General features: G+C 63.8%; 3 protein-coding genes across 3 annotated transcripts; 2 read left to right on the top strand and 1 right to left on the bottom strand.

Moving 5' to 3' along the window:
- The first annotated feature begins 1,018 nt into the window (after window positions 1–1,018).
- On the top strand, window positions 1,019–5,095 carry LOC113994955 (membrane frizzled-related protein). Its single transcript, XM_027734518.2, has 13 exons — window positions 1,019–1,072; window positions 1,150–1,261; window positions 1,463–1,591; window positions 1,912–2,073; window positions 2,154–2,388; window positions 2,470–2,600; window positions 2,729–2,854; window positions 2,970–3,046; window positions 3,182–3,330; window positions 3,510–3,640; window positions 4,050–4,184; window positions 4,291–4,418; window positions 4,499–5,095. The coding sequence occupies exons 1-13, from the start codon at window positions 1,019–1,021 to the stop codon at window positions 4,721–4,723; spliced, it is 1,794 nt and encodes a 597-aa protein (XP_027590319.1). The 3' UTR covers window positions 4,724–5,095.
- Window positions 5,096–6,586: 1,491 nt separating this feature from the next.
- Window positions 6,587–8,980, top strand: C1QTNF5 (C1q and TNF related 5). The gene is made up of 3 exons (XM_027734524.2): window positions 6,587–6,609; window positions 7,390–7,622; window positions 8,158–8,980. The coding sequence occupies exons 2-3, from the start codon at window positions 7,409–7,411 to the stop codon at window positions 8,673–8,675; spliced, it is 732 nt and encodes a 243-aa protein (XP_027590325.1). The 5' UTR covers window positions 6,587–6,609; window positions 7,390–7,408; the 3' UTR covers window positions 8,676–8,980.
- A 4,407-nt stretch (window positions 8,981–13,387) lies between these two features.
- On the bottom strand, window positions 13,388–17,038 carry RNF26 (ring finger protein 26). Its single transcript, XM_027734523.2, has one exon. It carries the CDS (start codon window positions 17,007–17,009, stop codon window positions 15,567–15,569), a length of 1,443 nt encoding a protein of 480 aa, XP_027590324.1. The 5' UTR covers window positions 17,010–17,038; the 3' UTR covers window positions 13,388–15,566.
- Between the last annotated feature and the right edge of the window lie 331 nt (window positions 17,039–17,369).

Genomic DNA, 17,369 nt, shown 5'->3' with positions numbered 1-17,369 from the left:
CAGCGGGGCTCAGGGAGGGCAGGCCGGGCTGGGGGGGCTGCCCGGGGCAGGTACTGGACTGGGGCAGCGCTGCTGCTTGGCAGGTGGCTTGTTTACTGTGTAAGCAAGATGGGTGGGAAGTGTCTCATACAAGGGAGACTCGTGCGGGAATAAATTCGAGCTTGAAAAGAGTTCTGCGTGCACGTGGTGTTCTCTGGGAGGGAGGGTGGTAGGAAGCTGCCACCAGTGCCAGGACAGCCTGGCTGTGCATGGCTCTGGAGACCCAGCAGCCCCCATGTCCCTGGAGCACCCACGTCCCTGGAGCAAGGGAGATGTGTGTGCAGGTGGCAGTCCCTCCACTGTCCGGAGATAGAAGGAGCCTTTCCAGCCCTGCAGTGCCCAGACTCTTTCCTCAAAGCCCCTGAACAATGGCCCCTTTCTCCCCTGCTTAGGGCCCAGACGGGCACCGAGGCATTAAGGGGCAGCAGGAATGCAGGTGGCTGGGCTCAGGCACCCAGTGAGGCAAGGGGGGACACGCTCAGCCTGGGGTCCCCAGCACAGCCCCCTCAGTGCTGCCCTCAACAGTGGGGTGCCCAGGGTCAGCAGCCAAACCCAGGGAGACCCTGTGCCCCCGGGAGCAGGGTCCCTGTCGGGACGGGCTCCCAGCGGAGCGGGTGAGAGCACACAGTCCCCTTTAAGACGCTGGTTCTCCGTGCCAGAGCCTGACCTCGGCATCCTCAGCTGAGCTGGATTAACGGGGCGAGGGGGAAGGGGCCTGCAGAGGGGACTGGGGCCGCTGCCTCCCGGGCTCCCTGCACTGCCGGCACGGCGGGCATGGCCCTGAGGGCTCCGCGGGCTGCGGGGCTGCGCTGGCACCTGTAGGCACAGCCTGGCACTGCCACCACCTGTGCCCGGAGCCCACAGCACCCCGGGGCCCATGGGGGCGGCTGGGGAGGAGTGGGGTGTGGGGCTGGGAGCTGTGTTGGGGGGCACGGAGTGCTGGGGGTGCTTTTAGCCAGCCAAGGAATCGCCCGCTGCCATGAGAGACTTCACCGAAATCACGCTCTGCCCCGAGGCTCTGGACCACAGCAAGGTAGGGCTGGGGGTGGGTGCTGCTGGAGGTCCCCACGTGCCCGCCCCCCGGTGCCACCCGCGCTTGCTCTCCCACAGACCGAGTTCTGCAACCCCGTCTTCGAGGGCGAGGAGCCCCGGGCAGCCCCAAGCACGGAGCACCCGCCAGACAAGGATGGGACCGGCCCTGCATCACCCCGGGACGGCCTCGGTACCAGCCTGGGGGTTTGTACACACACACCCCTGCCCACGGGGCTGGCAGCAGCGGGCTGGTGGGCTCTGGGGCTGCTTAGGAGACTCGGGAACAAGAGGAGGGGACGTGCCCAGGCAGGGCTCAGCCAGCCGCGCAGGGAGGTGGGGGCACGGCTTAGCAGCACTCGGGCTCTGCCCGCTGTCCTCGCCTTCCCCGCAGGCCAGCAGCTCTGGGGACAGGTAGGCTGGAGGTACCGCGCTGACTGCAAATTCACCTGGCTCTGCGTGGCTCTGATGAGCACCATCCTGCTCTTCCTCATCGCCCTCCTGCTGGGCATCGTCATCCACCGTGAGTGCCCGAGCAGCGAGGGCTGGGGGATGGCTGTGAGTGTGGTGGGGGGGACAAAGAACTGGCTCAGAGGGGGAGAGGGACGCTGAGAGGATACCCCAGGGTCTGCCCGCGGTGGGGACAGAGTGCCCCCAGGCACAGGAGCAAGGGGGATCTCCACCTCCCTGGGATGTGGCAGGACCACTGGCCGCTGGGAGAGCTGTGTGGGATCCCCTGGGAACTGCACACCGGGGCTGGGTGGGCTTCCTAAGCCCTTTCCCTGCACTGCAGCCACTTCTCCCTGCTGGGGCTGAGCAGTCCCTGCTCTTCCCTGGGCACAGAGCTGACGTCCCCACACCCACCCGGCGCCCCAGCCACAGCCCTGCCCGCCCGTGGCACGGCCACCACCACCACAGCAGCCACCCGAAGGGACCCCCCGGCCCCCAGAACAGCTGCCACCCCAACGCAGAGCTGGGTGCCCACAGCCCGCACGGCAGCACCGGGTAAGTGCCCCCGTGTGGGGCAGTGTTTGGGGCTGGGGGTCTCCTGCACCAGCTCACACTCACGCTGTTGCCCCGTGCAGCTTGTGGAGGGACCCTGCGGGGCCCTGAGGGCTCCTTCAGCTCCCCCAACTACCCCGGGCCCTACCCCCCCGATGCCCTCTGCATCTGGCGCATCGAGGTGGGTCCCGGGCTCGCCATCCAGCTGAAGATGGAGACGTTCAGCGTGGAGGGCACAGCCTCCTGCCTTTTTGACCGTGTGGAGCTCTACGAGGAGCCGGGCGTGGATCCTGCCCCGGCTCGGGGTGGCCCCACCAGGTAGGACCCTCACGCTTGGGGAGCGTGGCGGTGCAGTGGGGAGGGGGCAGCGAGCAGCGTCACCCCTTGCTATGCCCCCAGGTTCTGTGGCAACGTGGCCCCCCCGACCTTCAACTCCAACTCCAACCGGCTGCGCGTCACCTTCGTCTCCGACAGCAGCGTGGGTGCCCTGGGCTTCAGCGCCCGCTACCGCGCCGTGGCCCCCAGTGAGAGTGAGTACCCCCCACCCCGGGCACTGCCAGGGCTCCTCGCTGCGGGCAGAGCCATGGGAGTCCCTCCAGGAGGGGACAGTGCCCAGCGGGATCGCCCCCCATCCCGAGTTGTCTCTGCCTGCGCGCAGAGAGCTGCGCCTGGGACGAGCACCTGTGTGACCAGGGGCTCTGCCTCCACCTGGGCTTCATCTGCGACGGGTTCCACGACTGCACCGACAAGAGTGATGAGGCCAACTGCAGCCTGAAGCACAAAGGTGGGTGGGACACAGCCCTGCCTGCAGCCCCCAGCCCTCAGTCACTGTGGCACAGTGATGGGTGGGGAGATGGAGGGAAGGGAGAGGGTAAAGCTGCATGTGTGTGTCCCTGCAGAGTGCGGGGGCCCACTGACCGCCTTGGAGGGGCACCTCTCCACCCCGAACCATCCTCAGCCATACCCACACCAGCAGGTGAGAGAAGGGACGGAGGTGGGAGCAGGGTGAGGGTGAGGTTGGGCAGGGAGGAAAGGCAACCTCCCCCTGGGGAGGGCCAGGGGTGCCCCTGCCCAGCTTCACGGGTGTCGCCGGCTGCCCCCTGCCCCGCAGCTGTGCCTCTGGCAGATCTCAGTGCCCGTGGGCCACGTCATCGACCTGCACTTCCACAACTTCAGCCTGGAGTCGCACGAGGACTGCAGCTTCGACTTCGTGGAGGTGCACGACAGCGCGGGCACGGGGGCCGCCAGCCTCATGGGCAGGTACAGCCCACCCCCCTGGCACCTCCAGCCCCGCTGCACCAGCCTGGGGGCACGGGGCTCCCCTGGCTCAGCTGGGGAAACTGAGGCACGGGGGTGGCTGGTGGGGAGGAGCCGCCAGAGGGCAGGGGTTTGGGGAGGTGCTGCTCAGCCCACCCTGACCTCATCCCTCACCTTGGCAGGTTCTGTGGCCACCAGCTGCCACCCCCCCTGACCTCCTCACGACATGTCATGACCGTCCTGTTCGTGGCGGATGAGGGAGTAGCAGACAACGGGTTCTTTGCCACCTACCAAGCCCGCAATGCCACAGAGAGTAGGTAGCCAAGCAAGGGCACAGGATGCCCAAGGGGGCTGTGCCATCACCATCCTTGGGGGTCTTCAAGGCCAGGCTGGATAAAACCCTGGAAAAAACTGCTCTTGCTCTATAGCTGACCCTGCCTGGAGTAGCAGGTTGGGCTACAGGCCCACAGGGGGCCTGAATTACCCTATAAGGCCATTGATCCTAGCTGTGGGAATGTGACCTGGAGAGGCTGACCTGCACAGGAGCACAATCCATCACCTGAAGGCTGCCCCTAAACAACCCAGGGAATTTGGGATCTCCCTGAGCCAGGCTGGTGACAGTCACCTCTCCAACCAACAAGAAGAGCAGAGACAGGGGTGGTGAGCAGGCTGACTCCCAGCCATGCCCACGCCCTGCCACACTGGCCTCTGCCACCTTCCAGAGACGTGCAGCCCCGCAGAGTTCTCCTGCAGGAACGGCGAGTGCCGGGCGCTGGAGTCGGTGTGTGACGGCTGGCACGACTGTCCCGACGGCACCGACGAGCTCAACTGCACAGGGGTGTCCTACCCAGCCTTTGGTGAGTGCCACCCCGAGTGCTCCACTCAGCACTCAGCCCCCTCCTGAGCCCCCCTGGGGCAGGGGACATGCTGCTGCAAGGACTGAAGCCCCCCGCTCCGTGGCAGGGTCTGTCTGCGAGCCCGTGCACGTGGAGATGTGCCTGGGGCTGGGCTACAACGCCACCTCCTTCCCCAACATCTGGCTGGCCATCCCGGACCAGGAGGGAGCCGCCGAGGTGCTGCAGGACTATCAGGTGAGGTGCCCGCGGGGCTGCCCCTGGGCTGCATTCCAGGCTCCCCACGGCATTCCCGGCTCACCGCCGCTCTCCCGCAGACGCTGATGGAGCTCCCGTGCTTCCAGCACCTCCGCCTGCTCATCTGCAGCCTCTTCGTGCCCAAGTGCACCCCGGACGGGGGGGTCCTGCAGCCCTGCCGGGCCGTGTGCCTGGCGGCAGAGCTGCGCTGCAAGCAGTCCCTCGGCCTCCTGGGCATCCTCTGGCCCATCAACTGCAACATCCTGCCCGACTCCAACGACCCCGTGGAGTGCTTCCAGCCCTGACCCTGCAAGAGAAGAGGAGCAGGGGATGAAGACACCCTCCCCGCCCCAAATGTCCCTCCTGTCCTCCTCCTGGTGTGAATACCCAGCTGCTGGGGTGGCCCCCACCCGCAGCCCCCCTTGCCTGGCTCCTCACCTGCCCTGGGTCAGGCCCTCTGCCCACAGCTCCGAATCTCTCGTGAGCAGGTGACACATCCCACAGGGAAAGGCTTGGGCTGGAGGGGCTGTGCTGGGGGCACCAGGGAAAGGGCTAATGCTCCCCAAATGGAGCAAGGCCAGGCAGAGGCGAGCCAGGCTGCAGGAAGAAGAGCCCAGGGCTGCCTGTGTCCAGCAGCCCCAAAGCCAGTGGAATAAACAGCTTCAGCAGCTGACAAACCCCAATGAAACAAGTGGCTCATTTGGGGAGGGTCTGTGTGTGGCTCCTGCCAGATCCTTGGGGGAAATGAGGCATGGGCCAAGGGAGGGAAGTCAGGGATGGAGTGGGGGATTACAGCAGAAATGGAGGGCACAAGGGAGAAGGGACAGCTGTGCCCTCACTGGGCTGGGGGCTTGCAAGGTCCCAGGGAGATGGATGGGTATTGGAGGGGGTCATTTTGGTGGCCCCATGGTGCAAAGAAGGGATCCTGCCTGAGCAAGAGCTGTGGCCTTGCTGGCTGAGCTGGCTGTGCTGGCTGGAGGCCACCCTGATGGCCACAGGCCTGGCACCACCCCACGGCCACAAACCAGCTCCCAGCTGGCCAAAAACAACAGTCCCTTCACACCTTGGGAGAGAGGAGCCAGGCGGTTCCCTGCCAGCACCCAGCCTGGCCCCGGGCACTGGGGTCAGGAAGGCTCAGCCAGCAATGCCACCACACTGCTGTGGGCACTGGAACAGGGAGGAGAGAGCCAGCAGTGCTTCCTGCTGCCCCCACCCCTCCTGAGCATGTGGGGAAGTCCCCAGCCCGGCTGGGGTCACTGGGAGCAGGACACACCGGGGTCAGCCCCGCTCTGCCCTTGTACTCAGCACGGCACCACCATTCCCACATGGCTCAGGGGGCTCGAGCCCGCCTGGTTCCTTCATTCCCTGCATGTCCCACTGGCTGTGGGGCACAGGGACTTCCCCCAGCCACGGGACTGCCCCGCTGCCCGGCGTCTGACCGTGTCCCTTGGATGCACTCGGCTCTGGAACAAGTTAAAGGCAAGCTGGGAGCGCCCTCGAAAGCTTCCCCACGTGCTCCATGGTCCCCTGAGGGCCAGCCCTGCCTCCTGGCACTGCCACAGCGCTGCTCTGCATGTGCTTCTACCTACCCTGCCCCCTCAGCCACCCCCTGGATGGCTCCTGCAGCTCCCCACGGATGCTCCCGGGGCTGGCACTGCCAGGCTGTGTGTGCCCTGCCATCCCCCCTTGCCTCAGCTCTGCTGCCAGCAGCAGCCCTAAGGCTGCCAGTCAGGAGACCTTCACACCCCGAGGGCTCCCTCTTCCTCCCCGTCTTTGCTGGATTTCCCTCCCTCAGCCTCTCTGTTGTTCCCTTTCCCCCCCTGCTGCCTGTTTTCCCCGTTTTCCCTCCCCTCCATCCTGCTGCCTGGATGCCCAGATGTGTTCAGTGGAGACAATCTGCAGCCCGTGCCTCCCCTCCCTTGTCCAGGCTGTTTGCCTCGCTCTCCCTTCCCCCTGCTTACAACACTCCCGACACCATGGGATTATTTTTCTTTTTCCCCTTGTCTTGTAGCTTTTGGCTCCCAAGGCCCTTGATTTCCTTTGGAGTTTGGGAGGAGAGACGTGAGGAGGAGGGGGGGGTGGAGAGGCTGCCTCTCCCAGGGCCTTCGTCAGAGCGAAGTGGCCGGGAAGAGCCGCAGCCCTTCCACCCAGGAGAGCAACGAGGCACCGGGGCAGGAGCTTTGGGACCGCAGTGAGTGGGGACACCCAGCCGGGGGCAGCTGGGACTCTCTGAATTCCTGGCTCCGGCGCCTGGGCGGAGAAGAGACACTTTTTCTCCTCCTTTTCCTCTTTGTTGCAGTCGTGGAGGGGGGAAGAGAGAGCAGCTTTTCTGGGTCGAGGCCACGGGGCGGGGGGGGCCAGCGCCGGCCGCGGGGCTCTGTTCTCGTTGTGGGAAGGGCTGGGGGCAGCGGGGGCAGCGGGGGCAGCGGGGTGGTCCCGGCGCCGGGGTGGTCCGGGGATGCTGCAGCCTCCAGGGAGCCGGGCGGGCGTGGAGCAGAGCCGGAGCCGCCGGGATGCTGCCAAGGGCCGGGCCACGGCACAGCCCCGCGCTCCCCGAGCTGCCGCCCCTCCACTCGCCCCCAGATGCAACAACCCCACCCACTGACACCCCTAAATCCCCCCTGCCCGCTCCCTCGGAGCCGGGCACGCTGCTGATGGGGCAGTGCCCACCCCGAACAGCCGCCAGTCACACCCCCAGAGCTGCCCGTGCCACAGCCCCCTCCCCAATTCCCTGTCCCCAGCACCCCGGGAGCCACCCCAGGGGCTGCAGGGTGGTGGGATGGCACACTGGCCGTGGGGATGCTGCAGCAGGTGCAGCTGCGAGGAGCTGCCAAAAAGGCAAAGGGAAAAGAAGAGGGGAATGTCCCCTGCTGACCCCCCCACACCCACTCCCTGCCGAGCACTGCCAGCCCATCTCCCAGCCCTCTCTGCTCTGGTTCTCAGAGCCATGACCCTTCTCTGCCCCTTCCAGCCCCTCCACGGTGGACGAGATGAAGCAGCTCTTCCTCCTCCTCCTGCTCGGGCTCATCACCAGCTCCTTGCAGATCGAAGACAACAAGATCCCTGGGCTGTGCTCGGGGCAGCCAGGAATCCCAGGGACTCCGGGCCTGCACGGGGGCCAGGGTCTGCCAGGCAGGGATGGACGAGATGGCCGGGATGGGGCCATGGGGATGCCCGGGGAGAAGGGCGAGATGGGCCCTCCTGGTAAGAACGGAGACACCCCTGCTGGGGAGGGGGATCTGCTCTGCCCTGTCTGTAGGGAATGCTCTCATGACAGGGAGTGAGTCCTGGATGCTGGCACAGCCCCACATTGCCAAACTGAGGGTGAATCCTGCAAAAGTGCCCCTTCCATGCCACCACCCGCCTCTGGTCCTGCCTGTGGTGACCCTGTGCTCCTGTAAAAGGCAGCAGCTCCCTGTCACTGGCAAAGCTGCATTTGTCCCCATCCCCAATGTCATCCTTTTCTTCCAGCCCTGCTTTAGGAGAGTCCACCAGGAAGAGGGCTTCATCATCCCTTCCCTGGCTCCTAGGGTGGGTTTTCTCCCAGCCAGAGGGCTATCTCCAACAAACCATTGATGCTGTGCCAACTTATCTCACGCACCCAGCCCTCCCCACTTGTGTTGCTTCCCCAGGCAATGCCCCGGGCGTGGCTGGTTGGGGCAGGGCAGGGTGGTTGGGGGAGCTCGTGTGGCAGTGGCGACGTCCTAGAGGTAACCCTGTCCCCCTCCTGCCCGCCCAGGAGTGCCCGGTCCCCGCGGGGAGGTGGGCAGCCCCGGCGTGGACGGGCTGCACGGCGAGAAGGGGGCGCAGGGCGAGTGCGCGGTGGCCCCTCGCTCCGCCTTCAGCGCCAAGCGCTCCGAGTCGCGCAGCCCCCCCCTGCCCGACCAGCCCATCCTCTTCGACGTGGTGCTCATCAACGAGCAGGGCCACTACGACCCCGCCTCGGGCAAGTTCACCTGCGAGGTGCCCGGGCTCTACTACTTCGCCGTGCACGCCACCGTGTACCGCACCAGCCTGCAGTTCGACATCGTGAAGAACGGCCAGACCGTCGCCTCCTTCTTCCAGTACTACGGGAACTGGCCCAAGCCCACCTCGCTCTCGGGGGGCACCCTGGTGCGCCTGGAGCCCGAGGATGAGGTGTGGGTGCAGGTGGGAGTGGGGGACTACATCGGCTTCTACGCCAGCGTGAAGACGGACAGCACCTTCACCGGCTTCCTCGTCTACTCCTACTGGCAGAACTCCCCCGTCTTCGCCTGAGCTCGCCCTGGGCTGGGGATGTGCCCCTTCCCAGCCCCCAGCACGGTGGGAGCCAGGGCACCGGGACCCCTGCCCTGCTCGGGGCAAGGAATACAGCCCCTCTGCCATGCTGGGTGTGGCGAGGAGCACCCCTCGAGCTCACTATTATCTCGGGCACTTGGCTCTGGGGGAGCCCCCACGCCCTGGTTGTGCGGTACCCACCGCACGGTGCCCGGTCCCTGCTGCTCCCCAGGCCGGGTCTGTGGGGCCAGGAGCCCGTCCTGCCCCAGCCATACCCTCAATAAAGGGCTGCTCAGCCACGCGTGTGCCGGCTGCCTGGGCGCCCTCGGGGGCACCACGACGGCGGGAGGGGGCTGCGCCGCCCTGCCTGGAACGTGAGACAGAAGGACGGGGACACGGCGCCGGGGTTGTCCCCGCAGAGCCAGCGGGAGCCACTAGATGGTGGCAGCGGCGTCCCTGAACCGCGGCCGCGGCGCTGTGACAGCCCCCGGCACCTCCTCGAGGCTCGGGAGGGGGGAGTGGGGCCGGAGCATCCCCGGTGTCCCCCCCCGAGGACCGACCCCTCGCCGGGAGGGAGGGTCCCGGTGCCACCAGGGCCACCCCGGGGGGAGTGGGCTTGTCCGGGGCGAGCAGGGACCCCACTCCAGTGGGGGGTGGGTACCCCTCGCTCCTCGGACGGAGTTTGCGGAGCCCCCCGTGCCCGCCCCCCGCCCCAGTGTGAACGCGCTGACCCGCGGCTGGGAAAGGTCCCTATTTTTAGCAGGGGAATGAAGAGCTTCCTCATTCCTGCCCGAAATAGGTCCCTGAGGGGACCAGCCGGGGGAGGGGGCTCTTGGCCAGCGGCCGAACCCCTTGATGGGCTGGAGGCGGTGCCCTGCCGGCCGTGGGGTGCCAGCTGGGACCGGCGCTTCTTCTGGCCATCCTTGCAGCGCTCAGAAGCCCAGGACCCCCTTACACACCCCTCCCCTGCCGCAGATCCCCACTCCCCCCATCCATGCTGGATGGCCCCCCAGCACCAGAGCTGTGCCCATCAGAATGAGCAAACCTGTGTCCCTGCTCAGCTGTGCGGGCTGGGAGCTGGGACAGACTGGCAGCAGCCGTGGGGCCACATCTGTGCCCCCTTACATGGACAATGCCACCTCCAAAAGGAACCTCCAAGGGATCCACGGGCACCTCTCACCCCCAGCCCGGGACTGGGTTGCAGCGGAAGCGTCTGTTTGGGTTCGTGATGGCCTTTTGTGTAAGCAGAGCTGCCTGGGGGCAAACCACGCCACGGATCGATGGCCAGCGCTGTCTATTCTGGGAGGAGGAGAGTGAATTTTCTGGAGATGAAGCCTGAGGGGATTGTGTGGGAGCTGGGAGCGTTCTCTGGTCCCTGTCAGGATGTGGGGGAGCACAGTCAGCAGAGGCAAACACAGGCACAGTGCTTGGCACAGCAGTTTCTGGGCTCTGCCTCCTTTGGGATGCTCTTGCTCTTTGTCTGGGATCATAGTGGGGAGGAGCTGGGAACCCCCTGAGGAACATGGGGGTGCCTGGGGAGGATGAGGAAGAGGATAAGGAAAGGATAAGGAAAAGGGAAGGAGAGCCACAGGAGACTGGCAAGTTCTTAGTAAGCTCCAGCTGCTTTTGATGGGCTCTACAAGCTGCCCTGGGGAAAGAGAGTTTGGAGCCCCTGTTCCAGCTGAGCCCAGGTTAGGAGGGGCCAGCATCCCTCAGCCAGGGCAGGGGAGAGGCCTATAAAAGAGCCAGGCTCAGCCCACAGGTACTGTAGGGCAGCTGGCAGAGGCAGCAGTTTGTGTGGAGTGTTGGGTTGTTTTGTTGTTTCTTTTTGTGGTTTTGTGGTTTGTTTGTGGGCTTTTAGAAACAAAAATAAGTGCCAGCACATCTTCTCAGAGTAGCACACGCGTCCTTGGCACTGCAAGGTCACTGGAGGAGGCCAGCAGGCTGTGTGGCTTCGGAGATCAACGGGATCATCTCTGAGACCCTACAGGAGTCCGGACCTTCCGCTCCAGTGTCAGTGTTCACCTGCCAGGGTTGAATGTGGAAATGCCCTCCATGGTGAAGGGTGTCCTGGTGACTCCAGCAGCAGCAGGGTAGCTCCTGCTCCAACATGGAGGTTATGGCACAGGTTCAGTGCCTTCAATGCTGACAAGGTGCAGGGAGCACTCTCCAGTCATCTCCAGGTGACCTCTGCCAGCAGGACTGCGGACCTGGTAAGGACTTTAGACTGGGAATGGGCAGGGGACAATCCTGGCTCTGGTGGGGGGATGGAGTGGGCAAGGAAAGGACCACAAGCCTGGAATTTAGGAGAGCAGGCACTGGTTTCTTCAGGGGTCTGCTTGGGAGGATCCCATGCCCTGGTGAGAGGAGGTGTCCGAGAGGCCAAAGTTTCTCCAAACTCGAGTGGTCCATCCCAGTGAGCAGGAAGCAGGTGGCAGGTTCTCAGTGTTGGCTCAGGAGGAGCAGAATTGTCTGAGCAAGCAGGGATGGGGCTGGGGCCACTTCAGCAGAGGGAAATGCCAAGTCCTGCACCTGGGGAGGGATAACCCTCCAAAGACAATAACCCTACAAACCAGCACCTACTGGTGGCTAACTGACCGGAAAGGAACTCAGGATCCCCAGGATCCTTTCTGGTGGGCAACAAGCCTACTACAAGCCAGCAGTGTGCTCTCATGGCAAGGAAGGCCACCAGCCCTCTGGTCTGCATTAGCAGGAGCATTGCCAGCAGCTCCAGGGAGGTGACCTGGAGGTGACCCATCCCCTCTGCTCAGCACCAGGTCCAGTAGAAGACATGGACACACTGGAGAGAGCCCAGCAAAGGGCTCTTCATCTACTGTGAGGGTGATCAAACCTTGGCATGGGTTGTTCAGAGGGGCAGTAGAGTCTCCCTCCATGGAGATATCAGAAACCCCACTGGTCACAGCCCTGTGCAAGCTGCCCTGGGCTGTGTGTCCCCGATGCCCCCATCAGCCTCATCCTTTCCATGTCCCCGAGGCACTGCAGCTCCGAGGTGCCAGGATCACTGCTGTGCTCGGGGAGCTCCCTGTGCTCAGCCACTAATGAGGGAGCCAAGCTGGTGCCAGGAGCAGCCCAAAGGCCCCCCGTGGCTCTGCTGCTGATCCTCACCTGCTCCCTTCCTCCCTGCCGGCCGGGTATCATTGGCTGCTCCCGCTGCCGCGCATCTGCTCCCGCCGGCTCCCCGCTGTCCCGCCCGCTCCCCGCTGTCCCCAGCCTGGCACTGGCGGCTCATTAGTTCGGGGGAGCCGCAGCTGGGCTGACAAAGGGATTTTCCCAGGGCCTGGGGGCCCCCTGGTTTCGGCAAGCTGTCAGCCCCGACCACCCCGGCGCTCCTGAACCGCAGTAACCCGGCAGCATCGTGCTCCTCTCCCTCCCCGGGGAAGGGCCTCGGCGTTTTGATGAGCTGAGAGCAGCCCATTCATCTCGCACATGAGGCTCCCGAGCTCCTGGAGCAGGCAGTGCCCCCGGGAACTCCAGCTCTTGTGCCCTGGAGTGGTCTGTGTGTGTTGTCCAGGCAGGGCAGCCCTGCCCCAAAGAGCAGGCTGCCGGAGCAGGCTGTCACCAGCCTCTCTTGCCCATCAGACAGGGGGTGGTTGCATTTCCCTGCTCCAATTTCTTGCTGCTTGGCCAGCGTGTGCAGGATGGCTCCCCGGGGAAGGCTGTGTCCTGCACATCCTGTCCTCTCCCAGCTCAGCTGCAGTGGCCTGAGGTGGCTGAAAACCCTCTCCATCCCCTGCTGGGAGTTCTGGGGGAGGGGGGGGACAGGGCTGGGAGTATCCTGCCTGTGCATGGGATGGCAGGCATTCCCCTGCTGGCTCCTTCCTCCTCTGCAGCCTCCCCAGGTGCCCAGCCAGCCTCGGGTCACACCCTGGGAGCAAGACAAGTGCCTCAGTTTACCTGGCTGTCACCCCCTGCAGCCAGACCCCCCCAGGGCTCAGGTGGGCTGCTCCTCCCTGTGCCTGCAGCAGATATCCATCTCTTTCTGGCCTTCCAACAGCTCTCATCTCCCCGGGCTTGGTTTTCATCCTGGTTAAAATCAGCCAGTTTGCTGGCACGGCCCCGCCAAGGCAGGTGAGTGCAGGGCAGGGCCAGAACTCCTGGAGCCTCTGCCCATCAGGGCCCTGAGATGCTTTTCCAAACAGTTTACAAGGATGTAGAGAGTGCTTAAAAGCACAAAGCAACCTGCCAGGAGCTCAGATCGTGGCCAGGGAGTAGCTCATTGTGAAGCAAATGTATCTGCTCACCAGTAGCCCTGAGTGAGGCAAGGCCAAGCCCTGTGCTGCCTCCATCCCTGGGATAGTCTGAGGATTGCCAGCACAGGACACTGAGGCACCAAGGACATGCAGGAACAGGGATTACATGTCCCTGAGCATGTTCCTGCCAGCCTGGAACATGCTGGGGAATCCCAGCCCCTCCTCCCTGTCCCCTTGCAGGGACATATCCACAACCACCTCCTGGCAGAGCAGGGGCTGGGGGCTCTGGAAAGCCCACCCACAGTGGGTTTGGGTGTAGATTCATCTCCTGGGTGCTAGATTTTCCCCGTGCAGCAGCCTGGCCCCAGGATATCCCACAGCACAGCCCTTCTGGGAGCAAACACCCCTGAGTTTGCTGGTGGTGTTGATCCTCCAGCTCTGACCCTTAGTGGGGAGTGATGGAGACACACACACAAGAAAACCCTTCCCAAGAAAAAGGCATCTTTTGGTAAAGGAGACTTTAATCTGCTTAGTTTCTAGTCCATAGTGCAAAGAGTTAAACTTAAGGCAAAGCTTTCTCTTTATAAACAGCAGACAAACAGGCCCTAAAACAACAAGCGTGACTGCTACAACAAAAAAAAGGTTTGAGGGAACAAACTGCATTTTTGGGGAGGTGTCCTTCTCTCCCCTCTACCCTGTAACTCATGTAGGAAATATTGCACCCAACAATCCATGAGCTGGTCCTGACCAAAAGCTGCTGCCTGTGGCCAGAGGCACGGCCACACTCCCACTCCTGGGTGACTCCAGAGGCACAGCCAGGGAAGGGTGCAGCTCCCTGTCTCCCCTGGGACAAAGCCAGACCCCAGGGAGCACAGCCTGGGGGGTCACACTCACTGCTTTGGTGAGAGCTTGGCTACTCAACTGTGAGTGTTGGCGGCTGGAGAGAGCAAACATTATCGAGGGAGGTGTGTGGGAGGAACAGGGACAAGAGGCTGAGTAACAGGGAGCTTTGCATCTCTTTGAAGTGAAGTAGGAGCAGCTGACAGCCCCAGGGCCAGGGAGTCCCTCCAGCTCCCAAAAAATGTGAGGGAAAACAGCCCTGGCAGTGCCTTCTAGAGTAAAGCCACTCAACAACAAGACAGTACCTTGCCACAGCTCAGTTTTACAGCACAGAGGCATCTCCCAGCACTCCAGGCCTCTCTGCTGCCTCTGTTTTGGCTTAAATTGCTAATCAAGAAGGGAAATAGAGAAGGAAAAGCATGCCAACTGCCCTCAGGCTCTTGGCTTGCAGTGCAGCAGTCAGCTCTCTCCAGCCTGGCTGCAGCCAAAGTTGGCTGTGGCGTGTGGCTGACCTCAGGCAAGCAGCTGGAAAAGGAAAAGCTTTTTAGTGCAAGGCCCCCTGGCAGCCCAGCAGTTTCTTGGAATGGTGCTGGTTGCCCAAGCTGGGATGAGCCACCTCAGGCCTCCCCAGCCAGGAGCAGATGGTCTGGTTAGACTTCAGTGGACACTTTAAAACCAGCTACATTTGTGACAGACAGTAAGACAAAACAACAGAACAACCCTGCCCTAATCCAAGGTATCCGTGGTCCTGGTGCTGCTCCGTGCACACAGCTGCAGATCCCAGCAGATGTGCAGGGCTTGTGCCTGGAGCTGGAATGTCTGTGAGCTCCCAGGAGCTTTGGGGTGTCCCCCCTCTCCTCCCAAAGAGTTCCTCCCTCTAGCCAGCCCAGCCTGGGAAGGAGCAAGCAAAGCTCTGGTGTGAACCTGACGGTTCCAGGGCGCTCTGAGCCTGAAAATATGTATTATCTGGAGAGGGCTCTCCACCCCTGGCTCAGAGCTGGGCTGCTGCTGCTGCCAGGGCTGGGAGCAGTGGCTGGGTGGCCACCCCTCAGCAAGCAGAAAGAGTAACTCCCTCCAGCCTCCCTTTGCAGGAAAACCTGACATGTGCTTGCTAGTCTTGCATAGGTGATGCGTGGAAGCAGCAGCAACACTGAGCTCTGCAGGGCTCCACGCTGTCCTGGCAAGGAATATCCCTCAAAAACCAAAGCCACTGAGTGGCTGGGATGTTGAAGTACCCCAGGAAACTCTGTTCTCCAGCTGGGAGCCAGGCTCAGCCCTCTGGGAGCGGAGCCAAAAAAACTTGAGTGTGCTCCTTCCTCTCCCAGGGAACTCTCTTCCCCCTTCCCAGGGAGGTCCCCCACTTCCATGGTGGGAGGAGAAGACAGAGGCTTGAATGCAGCCAGCCAGGTAGTTTTCTAGTGAGATCTTGGGAAAACTCCTCCCGTGCCTTGCACCACCCTCTGTGATTCCCAGGAGGGCAGAGCCTTTCACTTTTCCATCAGCTTCGGCTACGAGGGACCAGAGCATCGCTCTGCTTTGGATCTCAGGCTGCTGCAGGCTCGAGGCACACAACAGGCCTGGAAAACAGCAAAAGTGGTCAACAAAAAAACCCCAGGTAACTCTTCCAGCCCCCTGCAGAGATCAGTGTTGTGCTTGCTAGCAAGAGCTACAACCTAGGTACGTAGCAAACGTGACCAGCAGACACCCCCACAGTGCTCTGCCCTTCCAGCACCATCCTCAGTTCTTTGGAAGCTGCTCGGGGCAGCCCCGGGAAGTGCAGGCAGGGCCGTGCCTTTGACCTGCTCGTGGGAAAACAACCCAACCCCCTGTGCCGTGGGGCTCACAGGTACACGTTGAGGGTCTGCAGGATCATCTGGCGGCACAGCGGGCAGTTGCGCTGGTAGATGGCCTGTTGCAGGAGCACCTCTGTGCACTCCTGGCACAGGCACAGGTGCCTGCAGGGCAGCAGCAGCACTGTCTTGGTTTGGTCTTGGCAGATGACACACTTCTTACGCTCCTCTTGCTCTTTCAGCAGCGCCCAGGGGTCGTCGTCCGGCGCTCCCTCGGCGTTCCCGGCTGCCGCGTTCAGCTGCTGCTTCCTCGGAGCCTTCCCCCAGGACGTGCCTGGCTCCTGCCTGCCTGCCTGGGGACGCTGTGCTGCCGCAGCACGGCTCAGAGCAGGGCGTGGCAGCGGCATGTGTCCTGCCTCCAGCCGCTCCTCATCCTCATCCAGCAGCCTGCCCACGGCCACCCTGCCATGGGCCGCCCCAGCGCGATTCCCGGGGCGCGGCTGTGCCCCCTGCTCCTCATCCAGCAGCCGGCCCAGCGCCCTGGGCACGGCCACAGCCCCTCGCTGGTCGCTGCCCCGGTTCGTCCCTCTGCCTCCTCGGCTCCAGTTGGTCACCTGCAGGCTCCAGTCCGTGACCTGCAGTGCCCAGTCCGCCAGCCTGCGCCAGGGCTGGGAGGTGATGGCCATGCCCACGCTCAGGATGGCCACCTGGTAGAGCCGCCACGCGTCCCTCTTCAAGCGCTGGAAGGTGGGCAGAGCGAGGAAGTATCCCTGGAAGTACCCCAGGAAGTGTCCCACCAGCGTCCACAGCAGCCCGGGGTTGAGGAGGAAGGTGCCCACCGCCACGATGAGGAGGAGCAACCCCAGCCCGTAGACGTTGACGAAGAAGACGCTGACGAAGATCTGGGCGGTGGTGCAGAGCAGCTCGAGGGCCAGCTGGCAGGGCGACCACAGCAGGATGGACACGGCGATGGCCCCGCTGGACACGTGCGCCAGGAAGGCGGCGAGCAGCTCGGACAGCCGGAGCGCCGGCCCCGCCAGCGAGTCCCAGAGCGCGGCCAGCAGCGTGAGCAGGTTCTGCGCGCCCAGCAGGCACACGTTGACCAGGCTGTTGGCCAGGTACATCAGCAGGCTGCCCGCGATGGCCAGCGCCTCGCACGCCTGCCGGCCCAGCGCCTGCCCGCAGCCCAGCGCCGCGCCCAGCCCGCGCTGCGCCAGCTCCCGGCCCCGCAGCGCCGCGTGGGCCGCCAGCCGCGCCGCCGCCCGCGCCACCTCCAGCCCCCCGCAGCACCCCCGCGCCAGCGCCAGCGCCAGCGCGTCCCAGCACGCCAGCGCGCCGCCCGCCGCGGCCGCGGGCAGGCCGCAGGCGGCGGAGAGCAGCCAGAGCAGCGCCGACACCAGCGAGGACACGAGGAAGAAGTTGAGGTCGAGCACCAGCAGCAGCAGGTCGAGCGCCAGGCGCAGCGCGCGGAGCAGAGCGAACAGCGCGTCCATGGCGCGCGTCCCCCCCCGCGGGGCCCGCCCGGCGGCGCCGCCTCAGCCGCGGCGACCCCCCGCCCTGGGCGCCGCCATCTTGGCGCGGCGTTCCGTGCAGCGCCGGGCCAATGGCCGGGGAGGGGCCCGCCCTCGCCCCGCGCTCATTGGGCGGTTCGGAGGACGCGGCCACGCCCACTGCCGCTCATTTAAAGGGCCAGCGCCGCGCCCACACACCCGCGCAACTTTTAAAAACTTGAAGTGAGTTTTTATATTATATTACCATATAAAAATCACGTTACAATATAAAATTATATTGCGTTACATTTAGAATATATATAATTTTAAAAACATGAAGTATTTTTAATATTAAATTATTTC

This window comes from Pipra filicauda, unplaced genomic scaffold (assembly GCF_003945595.2).
Source record: "Pipra filicauda isolate LSUMZ 115617 unplaced genomic scaffold, ASM394559v2 scaffold416_size611912_pilon, whole genome shotgun sequence".
NCBI classification, from domain to species: Eukaryota; Metazoa; Chordata; class Aves; order Passeriformes; family Pipridae; genus Pipra; species Pipra filicauda.
The sequence above is the reverse complement of the archived record's forward strand: the minus strand, read 5'-3'. Positions and strand labels throughout refer to the sequence as shown.